This window comes from Muntiacus reevesi, chromosome 3 (assembly GCF_963930625.1).
Source record: "Muntiacus reevesi chromosome 3, mMunRee1.1, whole genome shotgun sequence".
In the NCBI taxonomy this organism is placed as follows: domain Eukaryota; kingdom Metazoa; phylum Chordata; class Mammalia; order Artiodactyla; family Cervidae; genus Muntiacus; species Muntiacus reevesi.
Genome location: NC_089251.1, coordinates 170,898,252 through 170,924,879, shown reverse-complemented (window position 1 = coordinate 170,924,879; position 26,628 = coordinate 170,898,252). Strand labels below are relative to the sequence as shown.

The 26,628-nt window shown below is 45.2% G+C and overlaps 1 protein-coding gene across 2 annotated transcripts in view; it reads left to right on the top strand.

Moving 5' to 3' along the window:
- Positions 1–18,847, top strand: part of AKAP12 (A-kinase anchoring protein 12) — a 106,983-nt gene extending 88,136 nt beyond the window's left edge. For both annotated transcript variants that reach the window (XM_065931120.1, XM_065931121.1), the window contains 2 exons: positions 10,479–15,417; positions 16,215–18,847. In XM_065931120.1, the coding sequence (XP_065787192.1) occupies positions 10,479–15,409 (4,931 nt within the window). In that variant the 3' untranslated portion in view covers positions 15,410–15,417; positions 16,215–18,847. The remainder of the gene's footprint in view (positions 1–10,478; positions 15,418–16,214) is intronic.
- Positions 18,848–26,628: the final 7,781 nt, after the last annotated feature.

Sequence of the window (26,628 nt, the reverse complement as noted above, 5' to 3'; positions counted from 1 at the left end):
GGAGCAACTCAGGCTGCAAGCCCTAACTATTGAACCTGTGCTCTAGAGTCTGGGAACCACGACTCCTGAAGTTTGCATGCCTAGAGCCTGTGCTCTGAAACAGGAGAACCACAGAGAGAAGGCCTCACAGCAACCAGAGAAAGGTTTTCGCAGCAATGAAGACCCCGCAAACAACAACAAAAAAAAAACAACCCAAAAACAGCATACAAGGACTTCCCTGGTATTCCAGTGGTTAAGACTCCGAGCTCCCAATGCAGGTGACCCAGGTTCGATACCTAATCAGGGAACTAGATCCCACATGCTGCAACTAAGACCCAGAGCAGCCAGATAAATAAAAAGCAGCATCCAGGTTCCTGTTATGTCTTATGTAGGCATGAGATGTGAAGCTTTCTGAACCATCTGAGGGTAAGTTACACACATCAGGATCGTTCACTACTAAATGCTTCAGTGTGTATTTCCTAAGAATAGAGATATTTCCTGAAGTAAGCTTAATACTGTTGTCAATGTCGGATATTTGCATTGTCAAAAGACTTTTATGTAGTCTGCCATTCTCTTCCAATCTTCTCAGTTATTTAATAATGTCCCCTTTGGCATTCTCCTCTTAACATTACAAGATCCAGCCTCAGGTATTACGTCGTAATCTCTTTAGCCTCTTTTAATCTGGAACATTTGTGTAACCTTTGTCTTTTGGATATTGACATGTTCGAAGCATGTAGTTCTCCTCCGGTTTCTACCACCCTCCTCATTTTGTGTTTGTTTCTCTTACTTGAATTTAGGTTGTGCATACGTCACCACAGGTGACATTGTGTTGCCCTCAGGGTATTGTAGACAGTGTCCACCTGTCCCTCATGGGTTGATGTTAAGTTGTCCGATTTCTCCACCCTTCCAACTATTAGGCATGTAAATATCCTGCCTAACTCTCCCCACCCCACCCCTCCATTTAGCACCCACTGATTCTTCCTTTATCTGGTCTTTACCTTGACAAAGTGACAAAATGATGGTTAGGTGATCTTTAAAATTTTTTTTTTATTGAAGTAGGAGTTGATGTACAAGATGACATAAGTTATAGGTGTGCTCAGGTGAACTTTTGAACCATTATCTATGTTAGAAGAGTCAGTAGGATATATGTGTTCTTTCTTTTTTAAACCATGACCGTAACCATGAAAAAAACTGCTTATTATTCTGAAATAGAATTTGAACTGCTGTCCACATCAGACATATAGCAGTAGTTTCTTTAGATGTTGGCATGTCTAAATACTTTTTCTTATCATAAGTGGCATCTATAAATTATAACACTTACAAATGCCATATGGAGAATAAGAATTTTAATGCTTTGAAAGTTCATGGGGTTTATTTTTCTTTTGAAAAGACTAAATAAATAAATAAAAAGACAAACTCTAGGGACTTCCCTAGTGGTCCAGTGGCTAAGACTCCATGTTCCCAACACTGGGGACCAGGGTTTGATCCTTGGTCAGGGAACTCGATCTTACATGCTGAAACTGAGTTTTCATGCCAAAACTGAAAAAAAAAAAAAGAGAGACAGACTTTATTTAATACTTTGTAAAAATAGGACTTTATTTCTTAGAGCAGTTTTAGGTTCACAGCAGTGATAAGTGGAAAGTACAGAGAGTATCTATACACTCCTTATCCCCCACCCAAGCAGTCTCTCCCGTTATCAACGTCCCTCACCAGAGTGGGACATTTGTTACCATCCTCGGCCTGCTTGGCATCATCACCACCCAGAGTCCTTCGTTTATATTAGGGTTCTCTCTTGGTGTGTCCATTCTGTGGGTTTGAACAAATATATGATAAAATGCATCTACCATTGGAAGGACTGATGCTGAAGCTGAAACTCCAATACTTTGGCCACCTCATGCAAAGAGTTGACTCATTAGAAAAGACCCTGATGCTGGGAGGGATTAGGGGCAGGAGGAGAAGGGGATGACAGAGGATGAGATGGTTGGATGGCATCACCGACTCGATGGGCATGAGTTTGAGTAAACTCCGGGAGTTTGTGATGGCAGGGACGCCTGGCGTGCTGTGATTCATAGGGTCACAAAGAGTTGGTCACGACTGAGCGGCTGAACTGAACTGAACTGACCGACCGACCGTTGGAGTATCATGCAGAATAGTTTCGCTGTCCTAAAAAAGTCCTTTGTTGGAGAAGGAAATGGCAACCCACTCCAGTATTCTTGCCTGGAAAAGTCCATGGACAGAGGAGTTTGGCGGGCTGAAGTCCATGGGATTACATGACTGAGCATGTGTGCACAAGGGTGGAGGGAAATGGGTTGGTAGCAATAAAGTGGTAGAACTAAAAAAAAAAAAAAAAAAAGTCCTTTGTGCTCTGCCTGTTCATCCCTCCCTCCTCCCCACCTCTGGCAGCACCGATCTTTTTCTTGTCTCCACAAATCGGCCTTTCCCAGAATGTCATACAGTTGGAATTGTACAGTGTGTAGCCTTTTCAGATTGGCTTCTTTCACTTAGTCATATGCACTTATTAAGGTTCCTCCATGTCTTCATTTGCTAGCTCATCATTAATGCTGAATAATATTTTACTGCCTGGATATACCAGCTTATTTATCCATTTACTTAATGAAGAACATCTTGGTTGCTTCCCAGTTTTTGCAGTTAGGAATAAAGCTGCTAGAAACGCCCACCAGCAGGTTCTTGTATGAACATGGTTGCAACTCATACCAAATGTGGGCATGAGTACATACCAAGGATATTTGGCTAAAAACCAAGAAGCAGGATTGCTGGATCAAATGGTAAGAGCATGTTTAATCTTGCAAGACATTGCCCCACTGTCTTCCAAAGTGGCTGTACCATTTTGCTTTTCCCACAACCATTTTTGAAGTCAGTTTATTCCCCTGTAAACCAGCTGGTCTTTTCCAGTGAGTCAGCTCTTCACATCAGGTGGCCAAAGCTTGGGAAAGATTGAGGGCAGGAGGAGACGGGGGCGGAGAGGATGAGATGGTTAGATAGCATCACCAACTCAGTGGACATGAATTTGAGCAAACTCTGGGAGATGGTGAAGGACAGGGAAGCCTGGTGTGCTGCAGTCCATGGGATCACTGAGTTGGACACAGCTTAGCCACTGAACAAACCAAACCAGTTGGAGGGACCAGGTGACCTCTACCTTTCAGCAAAGGCTCTATGATTGGAAATGATAGCTTGGTAATGGGAACCTGCGCGAGGTCCTCATTTTTTATTTTAATACTCAGGAAATTAAAGCACTTAGCACCAAAGCAGAGACATGACTTTGCCAACAAAGGTCCATCTAGTCAAGGCTATGGTTTTTCTCACGTATGGATGTGAGAGTTGGACTATAAAGAAAGCTGAGCGCCGAAGAATTGATGCTTTTGAACTGTGGTGTTGGAGAAGACTCTTGAGAGTCCCTTGGACTGCAAGGAATCCAACCAGTCCATCCTAAAGGAGATCAGTCCTGAGCGTTCCTTGGAAGGACTGACGCTGCAGCTGAAAACTCCAATACTTTGGCCACCTGATGCGAAGAGCTGACTCATTCGAAAAGACCCTGATGCTGGGAAAGATTGAAGGCAGGAGGAAAAGGGGATGACAGAGGATGAGATGGTTGGATGGCATCACCGACTCAATGGACATGAGTTTGAGTAAAGTCCGGGAGTTGGTGATGGACAGGGAGGCCTGGCGTGCTGTGGTCCATGGGCCTGCGAAGAGTCGGACACGATTGAGTGACTGAACTGAACCACCAAACCAACCCATGCAAGGATGCCTGCCACGCCCTGGGCCTCTGTTAGGCAGTGGGTTTTGTATCAACTACTGGAAGGCATATAGTATGGATAAGAGAGAGGGGCGGTTCAGGAATGCAGCGGCAGTGAGGTTTGGGCGCCTCTGGCCGGGGAGATCTGGCGGATTTTCGGTGTGTGTGCTTGAGTTTGTTTTGAGTGTTCTTTACTTGGAGGAGGGACCCCGGGTGTGGGTGATTGATGGTCAGGGCCCCTAGCAGGCTTGCGAGGAGGCTGCGCCCTCTGTGACGCGCGAGGCGGCCCCCAGGGGGCGCCGTCGTCAGCGGCGCGGCCCGGGGTCGGCCGCCAGTCTCCATCCAGCGATGGGGCAGCCGGGGGCAGACGGCTGGGCCTCCGGGGCCTCTGTCGGGCTGTCCCTGCCGGCCGGCGGCGCGCGCCATGCCCTGGTGGAGCAGCCTCTGCTGTGAGTAGCGCGCGCCCCCCGTCCCCAGTGGCGGTTCTCCCGGCGTCGGGCTGGCGGGGTCGCGTGGAGCGCCCCTCGACGTGTCGGTTGGAGCGCGCAGTGGTGGTGGTGGAGGGGGTGGTGTGAGGAAGGGACACCCCAGGATGCCTGCATGCCCAGGGCTGCAGAACCGTCTTCTCGGCTCCATTGGGTTTGCCGAGGCCCCCGAGGGTCAGGGCTTCCACTGGGGCCTGTGGAACAGGCGCCCAAACCCACAGCCAGCTTCTAAATTGGAGAGTGAAAAATACCCGCAGCGTGAGGGAGGCCCCAGGCTGCATGCAGGTGGCTTCTTGCCAGAAAGGGGCACCTCTGGGAAGACAAAGACAGAAGAAGTGGTGGTCAAGGTTGGGATAAAGATTGTGCGGCGTGGGGTCCCCTGGAAAGGTCTTTGTCCTGGACGTGGGCGGGAGGCGAGGTAGAATAGGATACAGGCTGCTGCTGCTGCTGCTAAGTCGCTTCGGTTGTGACCGACTCTGTGCGACCCCATAGACGGCAGCCCACCAGGCTCCCCTGTCCCTGGGATTCTCCAGGCAGGAACGCTGGAGTGGGTTGCCATTTCCTTCTCCAATGCATGAAAGTGAAAAGTGAAAGTGAAGTCGCTCAGTCCAACTCTTAGTGACCCCATGGACTGCAGCCTACCAGGCTCCTCCATCCATGGGATTTTCCAGGCAAGAGTACTGGAGTGGGTTGCCATTGTCTTCTCCGAGGATACAGGCCTCCCCCCACAAAAAAAATATCACAAGTTGCCCCCACTGGAGAGCCCGGAGGCAGCTGAGCGAACCTGGGGTTGCTGAACAGGACGGAGGGGGCCTTGTCACTTGGGCTGCGGCACGTGGAGTGATGGCCACGAAATACCAACGGAGCTTGTGAAAGTGGATCTAGGTTTCACTCCCAGTTGAGTGGGCAGTCACGTGGTCGCACGTGGTTTGAGTCTGGTTCCAGACCTGTGAATGGCAAGCCTGAGATCAAAGTTGGCTTATTTTTTACTGGAATATAGTTGATTTACAATGTTGTGTTAGTTTCAGATGTACAGCGAAGCAAAGCAGTTATATACATACATGTATCCAATAAAAATTTTTTTAAGTTGGCTTATGTATTAGAACATAATTGAAGCAGACTTGGCTGGCAGGCTGGGTAGTTAAGATTATCCTATAGGTCCTGGAGTCCTTAGGAAATTTTGAAACCTTACCTTCCTGATGTGATCAAAGAAGGGGTAGTTTAGGGAAGGGGCCTCTCTGTAAGGACTATACAGGTCCGGCTGGTGAGGAAGACAAGTGCAGTTGGGTTTGTCCAGCCTCCTGCACAAAGCACAGAGGTGCCATCTGGGTCCGCAGGGGTCCTGCCCAATCTGGAAGATTGTTCTGACAATAGTAGTTCCTAGGATCACTTAGGTCAAAAGAGACTGCAGACCAGTTAGGATTTTTAAAAATTTTCCTGTGATCCTAAATATTCTTCGTTTTTAATGGGTTCAGCCATATATCACTCTAACAAGAACATGTGAATATCGCTAGGCTGTAACAGAACCTTCAATAGCGATTTTCTTCTGCCAGTTGGCCGCTATTATTCTTTGTCTCCCCAAGTTTTGATTGTAAACATTCCAATCATCCCAGAGTTTTATAAGAGGTGTTTCGGATTGAAATGCAGATTAGAAGCATGGAATGGGGAAGTTGGACAGAAATGATATGTATAACACCTGCTGTCTCCCACTTTGTTAGCAGAGTTTCTCTGCATTTTTTAATGGTTTCTGGAGAGGTTACTTAATAAGTATTTTTACCTCACTCTTGTTGGCAGGGAAGTTATATGTGCATGTGTTACTAGTAAAATTATGGTAGAATAGAGTTATCATTGGGGTTTGACCTTTTCCTTCAGTATATTTCCAGTGATACCATCCACCTTTTAAAAAAAGAAGGTCACATCTCTTGTGTTGCATTCAAAGCGTTTGCAGAAAGTTCTCTTGTGAGTATGCTTTTATAATTGGGAAAATTTGTATAGTAGTTCATGGAAATCCACTTAATGTCAAGAATTTTTAGACTTAACAGCTGGTTTATAACAGGAACAAATGAAAGCTTAGAGCATTTTCTTCTTATTTTAGAAAATTTTACATACTTTTAAAAAAATAATGGGGAGAGAGTGTTCCTAGAAGATTCTGACTTAAAAGAATGTCAGGGTTGGGTATGCTGGACAGTCTGTCACATATGTCTGGATTTTTCTCTCTCTTGGGATATTTGCCTCAGTGTTTAATGTGGGCTGTAATTTTTCTTTTATAGTTTATAAATTCTAAAGTTGGTCACAAATGTGTATTTCAAAGTGATTTTTTATCACCCAGGGAGCTTCCCCCCCAAATTTATTTATGAAAAAATTTCAAGGTATGAAAGAGTTGAAAGAAATGTGACTATTACATATGTATATTTATTTAGTCTATAATTAACATTTCCCTTCTTGCCTAATTACACAGTTCTTCAACTATCCATCCCTCCATCCATTCATGAATCCATCCTACTTTTTGTTTTTAATATTTTTATTTATTTATTTTTTGGGTCTTTGATGCATGGGCTTTTCTTTAGTTGCAGCAAGTGGGGCTACTCTCTAGTTGCGGTGCATGGGCATCTCGTTGTGGCGGCTTCTTTTGTTATGGAGCATGGGCTCCAGGGCACCAGCTTCAGTTGTTGAGGTTCCAGGGCTCCACAGTTGCAGTTCCCAGGCTCTAGAGCACAGACTCAATAGTTTAGGCACACGGGCTTGGTAGCTCCGTGGCCTGTGGGCTGTTCCCAAACCAGGGATCAAACCTGTGTCTCCTGCACTGGCCGGCAGATTGTTTACCCCTGAGCCCCAGGGAAACCCGCATCTTTTTTATGCATTTCAAAGTAAGTTGCAGGCACCAGTATGCTTCACTCCTAAACACTTAAAGCATGCATGTCATGCATGTCATTAACTAGAGTTTAGGATTTCTTTTTTTTTTTTTTAGGATTTGTTTGTTAAAAGGAAAAAGTACCCTTTAAGAAGAGCACTTGAAATTAATCAAATTCCTTTGTCTTCCTAAAATGTTCAGTTTGGGGAATTCCCTGGTGGCCTAGAGGTTGGGATCCAGGCTTTCATTGCCTTGGCCTAGGTTCAGTACCTGGTTGGGGTACTGAGATCCTGCCTGCGTGGTGCAGCAAAAAAAGAAAAAAAAATATTTTAATTGATAAGATGTTCAGTTTGGTTTTATTTTTATTTTTTTAATGCTACTTTAGATGCTGACTGATAGCAATTAGAAAAAATGAGAATTGCCTGATTCTCTACAGACAACCATGGGACTGTCATAAGGCCCCACCCACCCCTGTCATGCGTGGCTAGGGCTAGAGCACCTCCTTGGTATCTCTCCTTCCTCTCAGGAGCAGCAGCAGCCCAGATGATCACGGGTTTTATCTGCGACTATCCAAAAAACTTGGTCATGTTAGAAAAGAAAAAGCAAGGGGAAAAGAACTTTAGGGTAAGGTGTGTGCGGGTGTGTGTGCTTAGTCACAAAGTCGTGTCCCACTCTTTGCAACCCCATGGACTGTAGCCCACCAGGCTCCTCTGTCTATGGAATTTTCCAGGCAAGAATACTGGCGTGGGTTGGCACTTTCTTCCCAGGGGATCTTCCCAACCCAGGGATAGAACCCAGGTCTCCTGCATCTCCTGCACTGCAGGCAGATTCTTAACCAGCTGAGCTACTCAGGAAGCTGCTAGGGTGTATATAGCATGTATAGCACAGTATAAAGCGTGTTCAAACAGGACTCTGGACTTTACTTGGGTGGTTCTTTGGACAGTTTTCCACTGAACTTTCTCGGCTTCACTTTCAAAATCAAACCCAATACTAGTCTGATGGAAATTTGTAGACATAGGTTTGTAATATTTCACATAAAGAATTATTTTCCTGGTGAAATAAGATGATGTAAATTTGATGAGGAATTTGGAGATGCAGATAGTTTCTGTATTTCCAAAGAATTTCTACATTTCAAATACTTACTGCTATGTTCTAAACACTGGTATCTAAACTGGCTATGTATTATTGGGACCTTTTTGTGTATCTCAATTTTAACTGACCTTTTTATTTACTACATAAAGCAATCAGTTCAGTCCAGTTCAGTGGCTCAGTCATGTCTGACTCTGCAACCCCACGGATTGCAGCACTCAAGGCCTCCCTGTCCATCACCAACTCCTGGTGCTTGCTCAAACTGATGTCCATCGAGTTGGTAATGCCACCCAACCATCTCCTCCTGCCTTCAATCTTTCCCAGTATCAGGGTCTTTTCCAATGATTTAACTGACTCATTGGAAAAATTTGCATCAGGTGGCTAAAGTATTGGAGCTGCAGCTTCAGCATCAGTCCTTCCAATGAATATTCAGGACTGATTTCCTTTAGGATGCACTGGTTGGATCTCCTTGCAGTCGAAAGGCCTCTCAAGAGTCTTCTGCAACACCGCAGTTCAAAAGCATCAATTCTTCGGCACTTGGTTTTCTTTATAGTCCAGCTCTCACATCCACACATGACTACTGGAAAAACCATAGCTTTAACTAGACAGACTTTTGTTGGCAAAGTAATGTCTCTGCTTTTTAATATGCTGTCTAGGTTGGTCACAGCTTTTCTTCCAAGGAGTAAGCGTCTTTTAATTTCATGGCTGCAGTCACCATCTGCAATGGTTTTAGAGCTCCACCCCACCCCCAAAATAAAGTAATACTAAGTAGAAAAGCAAACAGAAAGCAATACTAAGAAAATTTTAAAAATTCGGACAAGTAAAGCTAAAGTACATTACATTCTCGTCATCCAGAAGTCATATGTGGATGCTGTGTGTGTGAGAGAGAGAGAGACGGACAGAATTTTTAAACCAAAATGAGGTCGTGATACATATACGTTTCGTAGCCTGTTTTTCTTTTCAGTCAAAGTTTCTACCCTTTCATTTTGGTAAAAATGGGTCACCTCTAATCTCAAATCATTCTCCCAAGAAGATCCAAAAGTGTCACTGAGCTGACTTGCTCTAACAAATATCCAACTGAGGTCCACGCCTGGCATCTCTGGTTGTTAGGTTTCTTAATTTTTTAGATTTAGCATATCCCACCCTTTATTAAATTGCATTGACTAGCTTCTTTAACCCACAACAAGTTTTAAAATATAAGCCTACAGAATAAATAGAATAAGCACCTCTCTTCACATGACCTAATTCACCATTCACTGATGTTTTATCTCATGCTCTTTCCTTCTCTCTCTCCTCTTCTCCGTACCTCCTCATTCTCTCTCCTTAAACTATTTGAAAGTGACTTGTAGGCAATCCATTTGTATTTATGTTTGATTTTTATCTTTTTCGACATTGATGTTTCAGTCCAGGCTGGTTATTTTATAGGATGTTCTTCATCGTGGGCTGTTGTCTGACTGCTTCCACACGATTCAGTTCTGTTACACATTTCTGTCAGGAGTATTATGTGGGTGATTTACTGGCCTTCTTAGTGCCTCATTGGGAAGCATGATGACAGTTTTGTCCTGTTATTGGGGATGTTAATTCTGATGGCGTGGTTACGGCAGTGGCTGGAAGATTCTCCATTGTAAAGGAAGTTGTTCCTTTTGAAATGAAGTCACCTGTGTGTTGATACTCTAAAACTGCAGGTGTGCTGACAACCTTTCACCCCAAAATTTTACCATCTTTTGATCCTTGACTGAATGAGTTATTAGAATAGTGTTAGTAAATGTGATTTTTTTCCTAAGTCTTTTGACAAACAGCCAACTGGGCATTCCCAAATAAGGCAACCGTTTAAGCTATAGCCAATCAAATAATTTCCTTGCTTTGGTTTCAAACTTCATCTGTAAAAATGTTCCCGCCAACTCTTGTCTTTTTAAAAAAACATTCTTTAGTTATTTATTTGGCTGTACTGGGTCTTAGTTGCAGCATGCAAGGTCTTCTTTAGGTCATGCACCATCTTTTGTTGCAGCTCAGGACCCTCAGTGATGCTGTGGCTACTTACCTATAACTAATTTTTTTTTTGCTAGTTGAATGTTAACTTTCTCTCTAAAAGGAACAGAAACAGCAGAGTAGTACCTTTGAACCTGAATTTTTAACGATCATCTGTTGAAATTTACAGATGCTGGTAAGACCATTACCAGATCTTGATCTTGCTAAAGTATTCACTGGTTAATACTGTTAAAGTATTCACTGGTCATGGTTTTTAAATATTTAATTTTTTTGAATTATAATCATGTCTGTCTTTTTCTTCCCCACCACCCCCTCTTTCTGTTAATAGTTGGACAAAGAGAGTCTGAAGATGTGAGTGAAAGGGACTCAGATAAAGAGATGGCTGCTAACTCAGCGGTGGTTCAAGACATCACGAAGGAGGGGGAGGAGGAAATGCCTGAGATGATGGAACCCATCCCTGCCTCGGAAAGCAGCGTGGATGAGCTGATGCAACCCTCTGAGCCCCAGGGTAATGACGTGGGATTTAAGAAGGTGTTCAAGTTTGTCGGCTTCAAATTCACTGTGAAAAAGGATAAGACCGAGAAGTCTGACAGCGTGCAGCTCCTCACCGTCAAGAAGGATGAAAGTGAAGGGGCAGGAGAGTCCGATGGGGCTGGTGACCACCCGGAGCCCAGCCGCGAGACGGGGGGCGCGACACCCAAAGACGGTGAACTGAAACAGTCCACCGAGAAACCCGAGGAGGCCCCCAGACGCGAGCAGAGCTGCACCGAAATCTCCCTTCAGGCCGAGTCTGGCCAAGCAGCTGAGGAAGGCAAAGATGAAGGAGAAGAGAAACAAGAGAAAGAAGCCGCCAGACCTGCAGATTCCCCGACTAGTCCCGTGGCCAGTGAAACCGCCTCGCCCTTCAGAAAATTCTTCACTCAAGGCTGGGCCGGCTGGCGCAAAAAGACCAGCTTCAGGAAACCCCGGGAGGAGGAGCTGGAGGCTTCCGAGAAGAAGAAGGAACAGGAGCCCGAAAAAGCCGAAGAAAACGAAAAGACGGAAGAGCCCGGCGAGCAGCCGCCCACCCAGGAGGCCCCCGAGAGCACCCAGGAGGCCAGGCTGTCGGCCGAGTATGAAAAAGTGGAGCTGCCCCCTGAAGACCAAGCACAGGCACCTCCCGAAGAGAGACCAGCTCCCTTAGCAACCGAAGTGTTTGACGAAAAGGTAGAGATTGTCGCCGAAGTCCACGTCAGCACTGTGGAGAAGGACCAGGAAGAGCCGGAAGTTGAAACGGAAGAAACAGTGGCGCTCTCGCCACCGGAAAAGTCGACCGAGACGAGCGCAGACCTTCCGGAAGCCGAGTCGGCCGAGATGCTGAAGACGGAGGAAGACGCGGGCGCCCTGAGTGGGGACCACTCCCAGGCAACCGAGCTTAGCGGGGACGCAAAATCGCTGTCCACGCCCCCCGAGGGCACCGTGAGGGAGGCCGAAATGCTGTCCTCGCAGGAGAGAATTAAGGTGCAGGGGAGCCCTTTAAAGAAACTGTTCACGAGCTCCGGCTTGAAAAAGCTGTCTGGAAAGAAGCAGAAAGGGAAACGAGGCGGCGACGAGGAGTCCGGGGAGCAGCCCCCAGCCTCCGTGGATTCTCCCGACAGTCCAGACGAACCGAAGGGCGGCGAGAGCTCAGCTTCGTCTCCAGAAGAGCCCGAGGAGATCACCTGTCTGGAGAAAGGGGTGGCCGAGGCCCCGGGCCAGGAGGGGGAGGCGGAGGAAGGGACCACTTCCGACGGGGAGAAGAAGAGGGAAGGTGGTGTTACCCCCTGGGCATCTTTCAAAAAGATGGTGACGCCCAAGAAACGCGTGCGAAGGCTCTCGGAAAGCGATAAGGAGGACGAGGCGGACAAAGTCAAAAGCGCCACCCTGTCCTCCACGGAGAGCGCGGCCTCCGAAGTTCAGGAAGAGGTCAAAGGGAACGGAGAGGAGCCGAAGCCCGAGGAGCCCAAGCGCAAGGTCGACACCTCAGTGTCCTGGGAAGCCCTGATTTGCGTGGGGTCATCCAAGAAGAGAGCCAGGAAAGCATCCTCTTCCGACGACGAAGGAGGACCAAGACCCCTCGGAGGGGAAAGCCAGAGAGCAGAGGAAGCTGGGAGGGACAAGGAGCCGGGCCCAGAGGCGGCCGCTGCTGGTTCCCAGGACCACGAGCAACTGCCGGGAAGCTCCTCACCTGAGCCGGCCGGCAGCCCGTCCGAAGGGGAGGGCGTCTCCACCTGGGAAACCTTTAAAAGACTGGTCACCTCGAGAAAAAAATCGAAGTCAAAACTGGAAGAGAGAAGCGAAGACTCTGTAGCTGGGCCTGGCGCAGAACATGCAGCCTCCGAGGCTGAGCCGGGGAAAGAAGAGTCCTGGGTTTCCATCCGGAAGTTTATTCCCGGGCGAAGGAAGAAACGGCCAGATGGGAAGCAGGAACCAGCCTCCGTCGAAGAGGCGGGGCCAGCGGAGGCCAACGAGGACGATGCAGACATCCCAGCCGTGGTCCCTCTGTCTGAATATGATGCGGTGGAAAGAGAGAAAACCGAAGCCCAGCAAGCCCCCAAGAGCCAGGAGGGGCCCGAGCAGAAGCAGGTGGATGTCGATGTGTCAGAGGAGCTCAGTAAGAGTCTGGTTCACACCGTGTCGGTGGCTGTCGTAGACGGGACAAGGGCCATTACCAACATCGAAGAAAGGGCGCCCTCCTGGATTTCAGCGTCGGTGACGGAACCTCTGGAACAAGCCGAAGACGAAGCCACACCACCAAGCGAGGAGGTGCTTGAAAGAGAAGTCGTCGCGGAGGAAACCCCCATGGTTACCAAAGCGCTGCCAGAGGGCCAGGAGGCTGGTGATGACACGATGGCCAGCGAGGTGGAATTAACCTCGGAAGCTGTGACAGCCGCCGAAACCACAGAGGCCTCTGGTGCGGAAGAGACCGCCGACATGGTTTCGGCTGTCTCTCAGTTAACCGACTCTCCAGACACCACTGAGGAAGCGACACCAGTGCAAGAGGTGGAGGGCGGCGTGCCGGATGCGGAGGACCAGGCGAGGAGGACCCAGGAGGTGCTGCAGGCCGTTGCAGAAAAAGTTAGAGAAAAGTCACAACTGCCAGACGACGCCATCCAGACAACCCAGAAAGGACACACCAAAATACTGGAGAAAGTGGAAGAGGCTGAGGCGGGTTCTCAGGCCCTCGATCTGAAGGAAGTGATGGATGAAGCATCCAAAGGGCTTGTCCAAGATACTGAAACTGAGACTTTGACACAGGAGAAGGTGGTTGCCAAGGCCACCGCGGAAAGCTTGGAAGAAGTTCCTCCAGGCACAGAGAGTGCAGAGGCCAGGGAGTTGGTGAGCACTTGTCTGGCTGAAACCGGAACTGGGGTAGAAGGAGAGACTGCCCCAGAGCAGGCTGTTGCTCCTGACTCAGCAGAAACCCTCACGGACAGTGAGACCAATGGAAGCACCCCAGTAGCAGATCTTGATGCTTCAGCTCTAAGCCAGCCAGACAAGAGCATGGATGACCGTGAAGATGGTGAGGTTCCAGCCAGCACTCAGTCCCAGGTCCCCGAAGGCGAGGCACTTCCTGCACGGAAAGAGCTGCCTGCAGCATCTTCTGATTTTCAGTCGCAGGATGAAAGGTCTTCAAAGATGGCAGAGGGTCTAGAAAACACGGATGAAGAGGAAGGAACAGTGGAGACTGTAGCCATCCTTTCAAAGACTGAGGTGATTCAGGAGACTGGCCAGTGCTCTGATGAAGAAGCCAAAGAAGAACCATCCGTGGAAGGACTTGCTGTGTCTACCGACACAGAAATAACTGAGAAAAAAATAACTGAAGTTGTCCTTGAGGAGGACGTTACTAAGAAAGTCGAATTTCAAGAGAATGGTAATCTAGAACTCCACAGTCCTGCTAAGTCTCTCCCAACCCCAGCAGAGAGAGAGATGGTAGTTGAAGGGAAAAGGGAGACAGTGGAAGTGGAAGCAACTGAAGGGAGTGAAGAGAAACTTGAGCACGAACCAGCTGTGGCCGTTTGTGAAGAGCTCAGTAAGCAACTGGTTCAGACAGTGAATGTCACCATCATCGACGGGGAAAAGGAAGTTGTCAGTTTTGAAGGAAGTTCTCCCCTGCTGGCTTCTGAGGAAGAGGCAGGCACAGAAATCCCAGTTCAAAGCTCTGAGGCAGCGTTAGCTCTGATAGCTGCAGCTGTGGAGGAGAAGGTCTTAGGAGAAGCGATCAAGATTGTAGAAACAGCCGAAGCTTTGAAATCTGCAGAAGCACATCTAGTACCAGAAGAAGAGTCCTCAGAAAAAGACAAAGATTTTCCTGCCCAGCCTGGGGAAGAAGATGTGGCATCCACAGGGACTGAGTCTCAAGCAGAATCAATACCAGTGATAGTATCTATTATGCCTGGAAAAGGCATCAGCGCTGACCTGGAAGGAGATGAAACCACATCACAGAAACGGGAGTTGGATGGAGATGGTGAGCAGGCTGCTGGTCAGGAAGGCAGAGAGAGCAACACAGGAGAGGAAGACGGCAAGGCGGAAAGTGAGATTTCGAAACTTCAGAAGGAGAGCTGCAGACTTGTACAGAGCGTGATTCAGACAGCCGTTGACCGTTTGGGGAGTACGGAAGAAACGGCCACCGATGTCCAGACGCAGGCTCAACTGGCAGAAGCCGACAGCCAGGAAGCTGGGCAGAAAACGGAGAAAGAAGAAAGCGAACCTCAGGCCTGCCCGGTGGATGAAGCACAAGCCATAGAAGCCAAAGAGGAACCCCCACTAAGTACTGGGGAACACGCGCATCCCAGCGTTTCCAAAGATGCAAATGAAGCTTCAGAGAAGGTGGCGGCCACTAGCATAGAAGGTTCCAGGGTAGATGACCAGCAGCTTGAAGAGGTAGCTCTCCCATCCCAGAAAAAGAGAGAAATCCCTGAAACAGAGTCTGTGCTGCAAGATGACGGCAGTGCCGGTTTTGGAGAAAGAAAGAAGTCACCATTTGAATCCCGAGAGGATGAAAAAGGTGATGCTGCCGGTGACCCTGGAAACCAAACCTCAGCCCCGGAGGATGCTGAGGCCTCGGGAGGCTCGACCAAAGAGTCCCCAGATACAAATGGACCCAAACTGAAAGAGAAGGGAGATAGCCAGGAGGGAAAAGTGCAGAGCGAGTTAGAAAAAGAGATGAAAACACAAACACAGGAGGAGACACAGAACCAAGAAAGAGATCTGGCGAAACCCGAACCCACAGAATCTTAAAACATCATGTAAGTAACTTCTCTTTTTAAAAAAAATAACTTCCCCCTTCACCTACTCCCCCCCCCCCCCCCCCCACACACACACATTCAGATGGCAGATTTGTTATGAGTTCAAATAATTAGGATTTTACCCTGAAACCTGCATCTGGGGAAATAACCATCAGTCAGACTAGGAGACCCAGGTTAGTTTCCTTTTTCTCTTTGACATACTCATCAGTCTTACTGGTGTCCTAAGAGTAGTGACTTCGTTTTACTCCCTAGTATGACTGCTTTCTAAGAAAATTAAGAGGCCTGTGTGTGTGCACACAAGTGTGCATTTGTGTATGTGTTTGGCCCGAGGACATAAGAAATATGTTGTGCTCACTCAGCACCATACCAGCTAGTTTGTTACATTTTTTACAAAATAACTATAGAAGTCCAAAGTAGGTTTATACGCTACTGCTTGAAATGTAATTTATAGCTCTCTGGGGAAAATATTGATTTCTTCCAGCATAGTGACAAGCACTTTAAGAACATTTCCAGTGCATATGAGAGCCTAACTACTGCTGTTTGGGTATGGGTTGGCCAGAAAGTTCGTTTGGGTTTTTCTGGAACATCTTAGGAAAAAATCCGAACAAACTTTTTGGCCCACTCAATAGCAAAGGACACGGTATTATGGACCATGTTTCTTCCTTACGGGGTTCAACCTATGGTTTTCACTAGGGTTCCCATCGGCCGCATCTCCCTCTCACAACTCTTAGTGCTACTGCAGAAATGAGAGAGGAAAAGAGATTTCATTTACTTTTGATTCTGACTTCCTTCCACAGTTACACTTGTGTACTTGCAAGACCAGAATGTGAAGACCAGTAGGGGAAGAAATTGAATGCTGCTGACGAGACCAGTCTTTCAGAACTTTGGAAACCGAAGAACAGACATGTCAACTGCTCTCATTTCCCGAGAACCACTGACAATCCTGAGGCTTCATCGGGAGCTATAGCTGGATAACATTTCCTCTTGTCAAGACCACACTGACATTTTCCCTCGGTACCATATAATGTTTCTGATTCAAGGTCCTCAATTCTTAGCCCAGAACTGGAGTTGGCAATTCTTGGTTCTGCTTCTCAAACTGGAGTATCATTCTTTATGTATTTATATGTATGTTTCAAGTAACCCTCCTTCTGTATCTATTGTATATTTTTTATTTTCTTAACGTCTAAGGAAATTACAGCATAGTGCAATTCCTTTTGTATCACACATTATATGATGGGGCATGCGGCCACGGTGGAGTCTCGGGAAGCTTTCTGCTGCCTCAGTTAACAGCCTTTGAAAAACAGCTCTCTAGAAATAACATTCCTGATCAGAAGCTCCATCTCTTTTAAAATTCACTAAGGATTAGATTCCCTGTTCAATATTACTCTAAAATAGATCACTTTCCTATTATGCATAGTATGCTAAAAATGAAAGGCGGGTTTTTTTTTTTTTTTTTTTCTTTGCGGGGGGTAGGGGGGAGACATACAGAATGTCCCATTGTTACTGGGAAATTTTTCTTCCTAGCCCCCAGGTGGAGGTTGGAAGGAAGTTTTTTTCAGGAGCAGATTAAGTTGGAGTCTTTTCTCCTGATTGTTATGGTTGTTTGGACGGATGCGTTTGCTTTCATTTTGAGGCAAAGTAGTGAAATGTTTTCACGTTATCAAGAAAAGAATTGACTGCTTTTGAGTCGACCTTACATGCTGGACCCCCACTCACACACAGCACGAAATAAGTCAGGTTCTTTACAAATGGTATTTTGATAGATGCTGGATTGTTAATCTGTGCCATATTTGTGCCCACTCTTTTAAGAACAATGTAGCATTTTGTTCATTTGGATAAACTGTGATTTGACAACTGGTTTCAATAAAACATTTGCTTCACTTAGATTTGCTGGATTTCTTAGATCATAGGAAGCTTGGGTCCAATGTTCATTGCATCTGAAAAGCAGAGAAGCTAGAACTATCTAACGTAGTCACTACACGGTCACTGCTTTACGTCAGTTTCAGATTAGGGAAAGTCAAGGGCAGAGAGGCCTCCACTGAAATAAACTGGGAGCTTTTCAGGTGGAAGGTCCTGAAACAATGCTACCATCTGGTGGTGCTTCGTGAAAAGTTAATTCTCTTTGTTAATGCGTGTTAATGACAAATGCCTCTAGAAAGACATTTTAAGAAGGCTTAGCAGTACGACTGCCTTGCCTAACAGGTGATCTTGGAAAAAATTCTTAAAGTGTCAAAATGATTTCCACTTCATGCTAATATACAAAAGATTCTGTCAGACAATTGCCACACACACAGAACCGTCCCCTATCTACTGGAGAGTTTCCACTTTTTCATGGGTAGAGACCGGTCTGATGTATACACTTCTTAAATTTTACCTAAACTCAGTACTCCAGTTTGAGAACTTAAATTTCAGCTGCCGATTAAATTATTTTAAAGCATAACACTTAAGCAAAACTAGAATAGTCTTTTTTTTTTTTTTTTTTTTTAGCCAAAAGACAGTTGGGTGTTAAAACTGGAAAGTAGTTTTCTCATAAACCAACAAATCTGATTACAATAAAAAAAATTGGCCATCTAAAGATCTTTCTTTTGCCAACTTGAGACTTAAAAACACACTGAAATGCTGGTGCCAATTTCTGTAGATCAACTGAAATTTGGAGATGACAGCAGTTTTTAAGGAGTTCATTTGACTTCTAATTATTGACTGACTTCCTTTCTATGGCAGGAAGACGGTTTGTCCTGTTTTGAACAGATTCAAGATTTGTGTAGTTTATGGTAGTCATTTTTGGGGGATTGAAATTCCATCCTGCCACTTCATCCTATTGGTGTTTGGCCTTGACCGGGTCATTCTAGCCATCAAAGTTGGTTTTTCAGTGGCAGTTGCTTGGTGGCTGTGCTCTTTTGATGTGCCCTGGGTTACTCCCGTTCAAGCTCTGTACCTGTGTCCATTAAGCATCATTGTTGTATTAACAGGAGCAATGCCATTAACAGTAGCATGACATACAATTCTGTATTATAATTTTATAATTTTAAAGCTGCTGTTGTGAGGTCCTTAAGCATCAAATGCAAATTGCAGAAGTTGGAGCAAGTGCCTAAACTTTGCTAATTTTTGCATTACTATGGAGCCATGTACAATAGAAAGGAATGCAAGACTTGTACACTCTTGCCATTTCTTATAATTGAGGAATATAAAATGTTCCCCCTCAGGTTCTTTTGCTAATGGTACACCCGAGTTGCCTCTCTCTGCCACACAGATAACTTTGTTCCGATATTTTCCTTTGAGATATTGAAGGGCTGGAAATTTTAGCTCTCAGTTATAAGCTTCAAGCTTAGCAGTTTTCCTTTAATCTGAGACAATATTTGATTCTTACTTCTGTTTGGGGGGGGGGAATACAGATTTTTCATTTATCTAAATAAAATGCAACCTAATTAAATACCATGGATTTTCTTTCTGTAATTTCACCTTAATTCAATTTTGATTGCTCTTTACCATCATGAGATTCATCACGCGTTTCACTTCTACTTTTAACTATACTTAATCATCCCTTGCCACACTGTCCACAAAGCTTCCTGGGACTGTCTGAGTGCACAGAAATGATTTCTTCAGTGATTCTTTAAGCTTTTCGGCTTAGGGACCCCTTTGATTAGACTCTCCTTAAGGCTCTGGCTGACTTCCAACTCCACAAATGAGCACAGTTTTATGCAGTTTTTGGATAGCCACACTCTGAAATCCCAACCAGGAACCAGAACCAGAGCTAGAAAACCCTCATCCAAAAAAAAAAAGAAAACCCTTATCCAACAGCAAGAAAGAAAATGGCTACAGTGCAAGGATTCCCAGGAAATAAGAGGTTGGCACCTGAACGTGACCAGTGTCACATGACTGCACTTCTAATGTGATTCTAGAGATGAATCTGCTGGGCAACTTGGCACAATTTTGGTACAAATGCAAGTTCCTCCTCACCACCAAGTTCCTTACCATCTCCAACCTATGGTATATCACTGGAATTAGGTAAATGACTTGTCTCTCTTTTTATAAATTAGAAAATTGAGATATAGATCACCAGTCCTTAGGTGATAACACAGATTGTAGCTAAGGCGACCAGGACTTAGAGATGGCATTGTACTGAGTATAATCATGACTTTTTAAACTGCTGTCACAGCTTAGAAATGAACCCTCCCCCCCCCCCCCCCTTTTTGATGTTTAAATGTTGCAGGCATCTGTACAGTGCATACCAAGTTGATTCAGTCATGTTTGACTCTTTGCAACCGCATGAACCATAGCCCGCCAGGCTCCTCTGTCCATGGGATTCTCCAGGCAAGAATACGGGAGTGGGTTGCCATGCCCTCCTCCAGGGGATCTTCCCAACCCAGGGGTCAAACCTGAGTCTCCTGCAGGTGGATTCTTTACCCGCTGAGCTACCAGGGAAGCCTGCATCTGTACAGTATCCAAAGCAATCTCGTGACTTTTTGCATATTCTCCTATTTCTTGTTGACATGAAAAATTTTAACACAAGAGTAGTATTACATCCAACCTTAAGAGAAACTTGCCTATAGATAGTATTCATATTTCGAGACCAGAGTTGGAATAATATTTCCTAAGTGACGAAATTAGGACTCAGTATGTTATTTTTCAACAACAGGATATGGTTTGCTAAGTCCTAGCACTAACCCACCCCTCTGCTTTTCTTCTTTGTTCTAAAACTCCCAAATAATCTGGTATAATTAACAAGCACAAGGAGAATACATTAGGCTAACTTAAAAACCACGTTGTGTTTGATCCTAATTACACTTGTTAGCCTCAGAAGCTCCCCTAATTCCAGGAAAAGCAGATGGGGTTGTCTTCAGGACTTGAAACCTGGACACAGGGTTCCTTGTAAAGGCTTTATGGAAAGGGTACGGCAGTGTTGGCCAGTGGATCATTTTAAAGAGTGGGATTTAAACTAAAATGTTACCAGTTTAACAGAGAAGAGATGCTCTCCTATGATTCCCAATGCAGTGTTGGGATTCTGCCCCACTCCCCTGTTGAGTTTTGGTTAGGGTCATAGGGGTGTGGTTAATGGTTAAGGTGTTAATGAGTTGGGACCAAAGATACTTGTGATCCTGCAAGGCCCAGGACAGCCCTTCTTAAACAAGGAAGTTTCCACCTAAAATACCAATGCTTTTAAAGAATTGCTACTGGAGAATTAAAGACCAGAGGTTAGAAGGGGACTAGCTAACATGTTAATATAGTAATAGCTATCATCACCACCACCATCATCACCAGCGAGCAAGAGATAATTGTTGTTTAGTCAGTAAGTCGTGTCTGGCTCTTTATGAACCCATGGACTGCAGCACATCAGGCTCCTCTGTCCATCGGATTTCCCAGGCAAGAATACTGGAGTGGGTTGCCATTATGGGCATATATTAAAATAATGACACTTTGGTTTGGAGAGGTATGGGGGAAATCAAGAGATGGTTAAGAGATGGACTTAACAGGACACGATACCTGATTAAGTGTTGTGGGAATAGCATGGCGTGAAGAATGAAGTTTTCTGGGGAATTCCCTGGGGTCCAGTGGTTAGGACTTGGCGCTTTCACTGCGGTGGCTGAGGTTCAATCCCTGATTGGGGAACTAAGATCCTGCAAGTTGTGCAGCGTGACTAAAAACAAAAACCAAACAACAACAACAAAAAACCCACACAAAAACAGAAACCCTTCAATCCCTTCCCCAAATAAAATGACAAGCCTTGAAAAAAAACAAAAAGTTTCTGCATTGCCAACCTGTTGTGGAGTTAGGAACTGACATGGGTACATGAGCTGGTGGCTCAGATGGTAAAGAATCTGCCTACGATACAGGAGACTGGGCTTCGATCCCTGGGTCCGGAAGATTCCCTGGAGAAGGAAATGGCAACCCAGTCCAGTATTCTTACCTGGAAGATCCCGTGGACAGAGGAGCCTGGTGAGCTACAGTCCATGGGGTCTCAAAGAGTCAGACACGACATAGAGGTGGGCAATGATATTCATTTGGAAAACATTCAATTTGAGAGTCCTATGAGCTTTCCAAGGGAAAATGCAGGATCAGTAGCTGGATATATGGGTCTTAGAAAAAGACAGACATCAAACGGCTCTTCTATCCTCTCTATGCCCTGGAAGGAACAGAGGGGAGAAAATAACCTACAACATTGCTTAAAAATCTCATGCACAGACTTTGGTGGCAAAGAAAGATGAGGTTTACCCTTTTTCAGCAGTTTCCAAATGTATGACTGGGTGCTTCACAAGGTGCTTGATAAACTAGAAAGCAAAATGCACCATAGTACATTAACATCAGTAATTAGAAGTTTTAATAAAACTGCCCTCCATAAGCAACCTGAGGAGAGTTGTATTTTGATAGATTCAGAACAATGACTTTGTGGTTTTTGAAATACTAATACCATAAACATCTTTTTCAGACATGTTCTTTTTGTGCATCATCTGTATTTCTTATCTTTCCTCCTCTCCCTCTTGCTTTCTCAGTTTTGCAGTCTGCTAGCACCTCTCCCTAGGGTGGAGGTGTGGGGAGCATGCACTTTGGGGGAGGGGCTCTGGCTGGAAGGAGGCCAAGCCAGCAAGGTCTCCTAGCGCTCCCTAGACTGTGCATCCTCCTGGCGCCCAGTTCTTTCTGGCTGGCTACCTTCGGACCTTTGTCTGTTTCCGGGCATCTTCATCTAAATGGAAAGATAAAACGATTCTTTTGTCTTCTGCTAAGAAAAAAGAATTATAGAAATAAATTTAAATGGCTAACAGCAAGGAAGGGTTTCCTAGGCAGAGAGATGGTAGCAGAAAGGCCCTGGATGAGGAGACCTGGACTCTGTAATGACCACCATTTATTTCCTCATCCAGATCTCTGCTTCTCTTAGAGTAAGGAAGATTGTCTAGGTGGCCTCCTCAAAATATTAGTTAGGGGGTTTAATTAGTTTGGCTGCATTCTTTTCTGTGCTCAGAGATTATAGAGGCATTCAGAACGAGAACAGAGAGGTTTAGAACAAATCTTGTGCAGTTGCTAAGTTGCGTCCGACTCTGCAACCCCATGACTGCAGCGTGCCTAGATTAATCCTGTGCTGTGCTTAGGCACACAGTTGTGTCCGACTCTTTGCGACCCCATGGGCTGCAGCGTGCCAGGCTCCCCTGTCCTTCCCTAACGTCTGGAGTTTGCTCAAACTCATGTCCACTGAATGCCACCCATCCAGCGCATCCTCGGTCGTCCCCGTCTCCTCCTGTGGGGTTCTTCAAATTTTGCTACTAGCGTCATCACCATCATCCTCTTTTGGGAACCTGTTCAACGTGCACATTCTTGGGCCCCACTCTGAACCAACTGAATCAAACACTCTTTGTCGTTGCTGTTTTTCCATCACTAATTCGTGTCCAACTCTTCACAACCCCGTGGACTGCAGCCAGGCTCCCCTGTCCTCCACTATCTCCCTGAGTTTGCTCAAATTCATGTCCACTGAGCAGGTGATGCTATCTAATCATCTCATCCTCTTCTGCTCCCTTCTCCTTTTGCCTTCAATCTTTCCCAGCATCAGTCTTTTCCCATGAGTTGACTCTTCACACAGGGTGGCCAAAGTGTTGGAGCTTCAACATCAGATACTCTACAGTCTGTTTTATGAAGCCCTCCAGAAGATTCTGATGTGCTGAAGTTTTAGAACCACTGTGGTAAAGGCAATAAATAAGATTTAAGTTCATTTCCTCAATAGCCGCATGAATAGGTTAACAGGTGAAAAAGTTTTCCCTTCCAGATATCCACCCCTCTCCTGACAACACACGCCCCATCCAGTCGATTCTAGTCCATGAAAATGTTTGCACATTTGGGAAGGTAAGAGTTGAGCCACAGGGGGGTTTGAATCCTGACTGGGCAACCTCAGAAAAGTTGGTTAACTTCTTTGGGTCTCAATTTCTTTAACTGTAAACACAGCACATGTGTCTGACAGGATGGCTGGGAGGAGTTACTTTCAACCTGGAGCTCCCGGACAACCAATACAGGATCTTGCCTCCGCATGCTCAGCCGTTCAGTATATAATGCCTTCTCCATGAGGAGCAATCTTCCCAACAATCAGGGAATTTAGGCAGGGCAGGTTTGACTATTTTCCAGACTAGCCCAAGTTTGAGTCAAAAATTCATAGCTACTTCTTATGTTAAAAACATTTTGATTTGTCTGAGCAGAATGAAACCATACAACATCATTTCACCCTGGTCCATTTTTTTTTTGTTTTTTGATACTATAGATTCTCGGTTTAACTTTTATTTTATTTAGAGAGCTAACAGTTTTATTTAGTTAGCAGTTGAGTGATAGTCTTCCAATTGTGTTTTGGGAGCTAGTTCTCGAAGAGGAGGTTTCATCAATCAGTATCTCAAGCTCAATAATTTTTTTATCTGCTTAAAGATTTCTAGGCCTACATCTTCCTTACCTGCAAGCGATGTATAGCAATAACTTGTTCTGGACCAAAATGGAGGAATAAAGCAAAGATTGTCATAAAAATGCAGTCAACCTGAAGAACAAGTTAAATTGCATTACGAGAAACTGTACTCCCTGTTCTCATACTTTATCTTAAAATTAATTCCTAGTAGATTAGTAAGAGAGGGCTTCCCCTCCCCCATCACAATTCCCAGCCAAATTTCACGAGGTTCCGTGTACATACCATCCGCTGCAACTATCCTTCTAAGCGCTTTTATCTCTTTAAACACAGCAATTTGGTGTTTTCCCTGAAATGTGTGACTGAGGTCTGACATTTTGAAACTGAAGCATTCATTTTAGATGTCTCAGCCCTTCCCTTTCTGGCAAGGTAAAGTTAACAGACAAGAATAGTGACTGGTTCTGTGACTTTAACAAGGCTTGAGGTTCACCCTAGACTCCATTCTTCTGTTACTATCCAAGCTACCTTGTTAATTTATTTCTCAGCTTAATTGAAGGATAATTGATAAATACATTTTAATGGAATGCTTTCTTCCCATTAAGGCCATATTTCCTATGGTAAAATAAAATCCTACAGTTCCTACAAATCTATTATTTAGCAACATCTGTTGAATGAACCATTTATTTTCTCCAAGAGTAGGAAAAATAATAGACCCAGTGGTGTTAATAAGGGCTAGAGTGTGGAGGAAGTGTCAGTTACTCAATCCTGTCTGACTCTTTGCAACCCCATGGACTGTAGCCTGCCAGGGCTATCCATGGGATTTCCTAGGCAAAAATATTGGAGTGGATTGCCATTCCTTGCTGCAGGGGATCTTCCCAATCCAGGGATCAAACCCACGTCTCCTGTGGCTCCTGCACTGCCAATGAATTCTTTACAGTCTTGAGCCACCACAGCAACTAAAATTCATCCTGAAGCTTAGGTGTTCAGATTGCTCATACCTTCAACTGATATGGACAAAGCTTATTTCAGTTGGTACCATCAGACTTCCCCGGTGGTCTGGTGGTTACAAATCTGCCTGCCAATGCACCAAAATCCTGCTCCAGGAGGATTTCACAAGCTGTGGGACAACTCAGGCTGTGTGTTGCAACTACTGAGCCTGCACACCCTAGAGCCTGTGCTCTGCAACGAGAAGCCACTGCAATGAGAAGTCTGGATACTGCAACTAGAGTAGCCACCGTTGCCGAAATTAGAGAAAGCCTGCCGGCAGCAATGAAGAGCCAGTACAGCCAAAAATTAGATAAATTTTTTTTTAATTAAAAAAAATTGGGGATTGGGATGGGGAATACATGTAACTCCATGGCTGATTCATGTCAATGTATGACAAAACCCATTGCAATGTTGTGAAGTAATTAGCCTCCAACTAATAAAAATAAATGGAAAAAAAAAAAAAAATTGGTACCACCCAAAACTCAGAATAAATTGTTAGTTTATAATCTCTTGGGTTTAAATGGGACCAGAGCATCCCAGGGGAGGGTTGGCTTCTTTATCTGTACTGGGCTTTTGGTTTAGGGAGGGAATCAGCATTGTCCAGGTCTGCCACATAGAGGAGGCGGCTGCAAGCTGCTAAGAGCGCCTTCCCTCCAGCAGGGGAACAGAGTGCCTGCCCTTTTCTCTTCATCAGGATGCAGGCATTCACCCCTCTTTCTTCACCTATCAGATCCTTAGTGATTCCCATGACTTCCTGGTCTTCAAGACACCCTTGTCTGCCGGAAGGGCTGGGAGGCACACTCTGATTTTCCCTTTCAGATATTCACTGAAGCTAACTTGGCACAAAACTCTCATTTAAATTGTGAGATGTAAATACACAGCCCTTTTCCAAAGGCTTCCCTGGTGGCTCAGACATTAAAAAATCTGCCCCCAGTTCAGAAGATCCAGGTTCCATCCCTGGGTTAGGAAGATCCCCTGGAGAAGGGAATGGCAACCCACTACAGTATTCTTGCCTGGAGAATTCCATGGATGGAGAAGCCTAGTGGACCACAGTCCATGGGGTTGCAAAGAGTCGGACACAATTAAGTGACTAACACACACACACAGCCTTATGTAAGGTTTTACTTTCTGTGGTCAACCTTCATCCTATTAAATGGAAAATTCTGGAAATAATTCATATGTTTTAAATTGCAGCCATTCTTAGTGGCGCAATGAATTCTTGCACAGCCCACTCCACCCTCCCAGGTGTCAATCGTCCCCTTTCCCAGGGTATTCTGCTGGTTAATCACTTAATAGCCACCTGGGTTATCAGATCAACTGTCAGGGTACAGCAGTGCTTGTGCTCAAGTAACCTTTATTTTACTAAAAATGGTCCCAAAGCACAAGAGCAGTAATGGCAATTCAGCTATTTCCTTACTGTGTTTAATTTATAAATTAGGAAAAAAACATAACCTTTATGGAGTTTGGTACTATCCATTCAGATTCTTGGAATGTATCCACTGAGGGTAAGAGGGGAGGGACTCTTGTAGTCTTTTAAATATAGAATCAGTGGATTATTAGTATTTAATAATCTAGGTTGATACAGTCTGTATTTGTGTCATCTTTAGGCAAACTTTGACCTCTTTTTGCCTCCTTGTTAAAAAAAAAAGTTGAATAAGACAATATCCAGACTAACTTGTGGTCAAACTTTGACTCCTCATAGCTTCTTCTTACATTGTTTACTCGTTTTGATTCTCACAGTTTTATGATCCAGTGCAGTTACTGTCTTCATTTTACAAATAGAAAAGGTGCCATCCAGGTTAGGGGAATTTGCCCAGAGTTCAGCAGGTAGCAGAGGAGATACAGCAAAAAGTCACAAT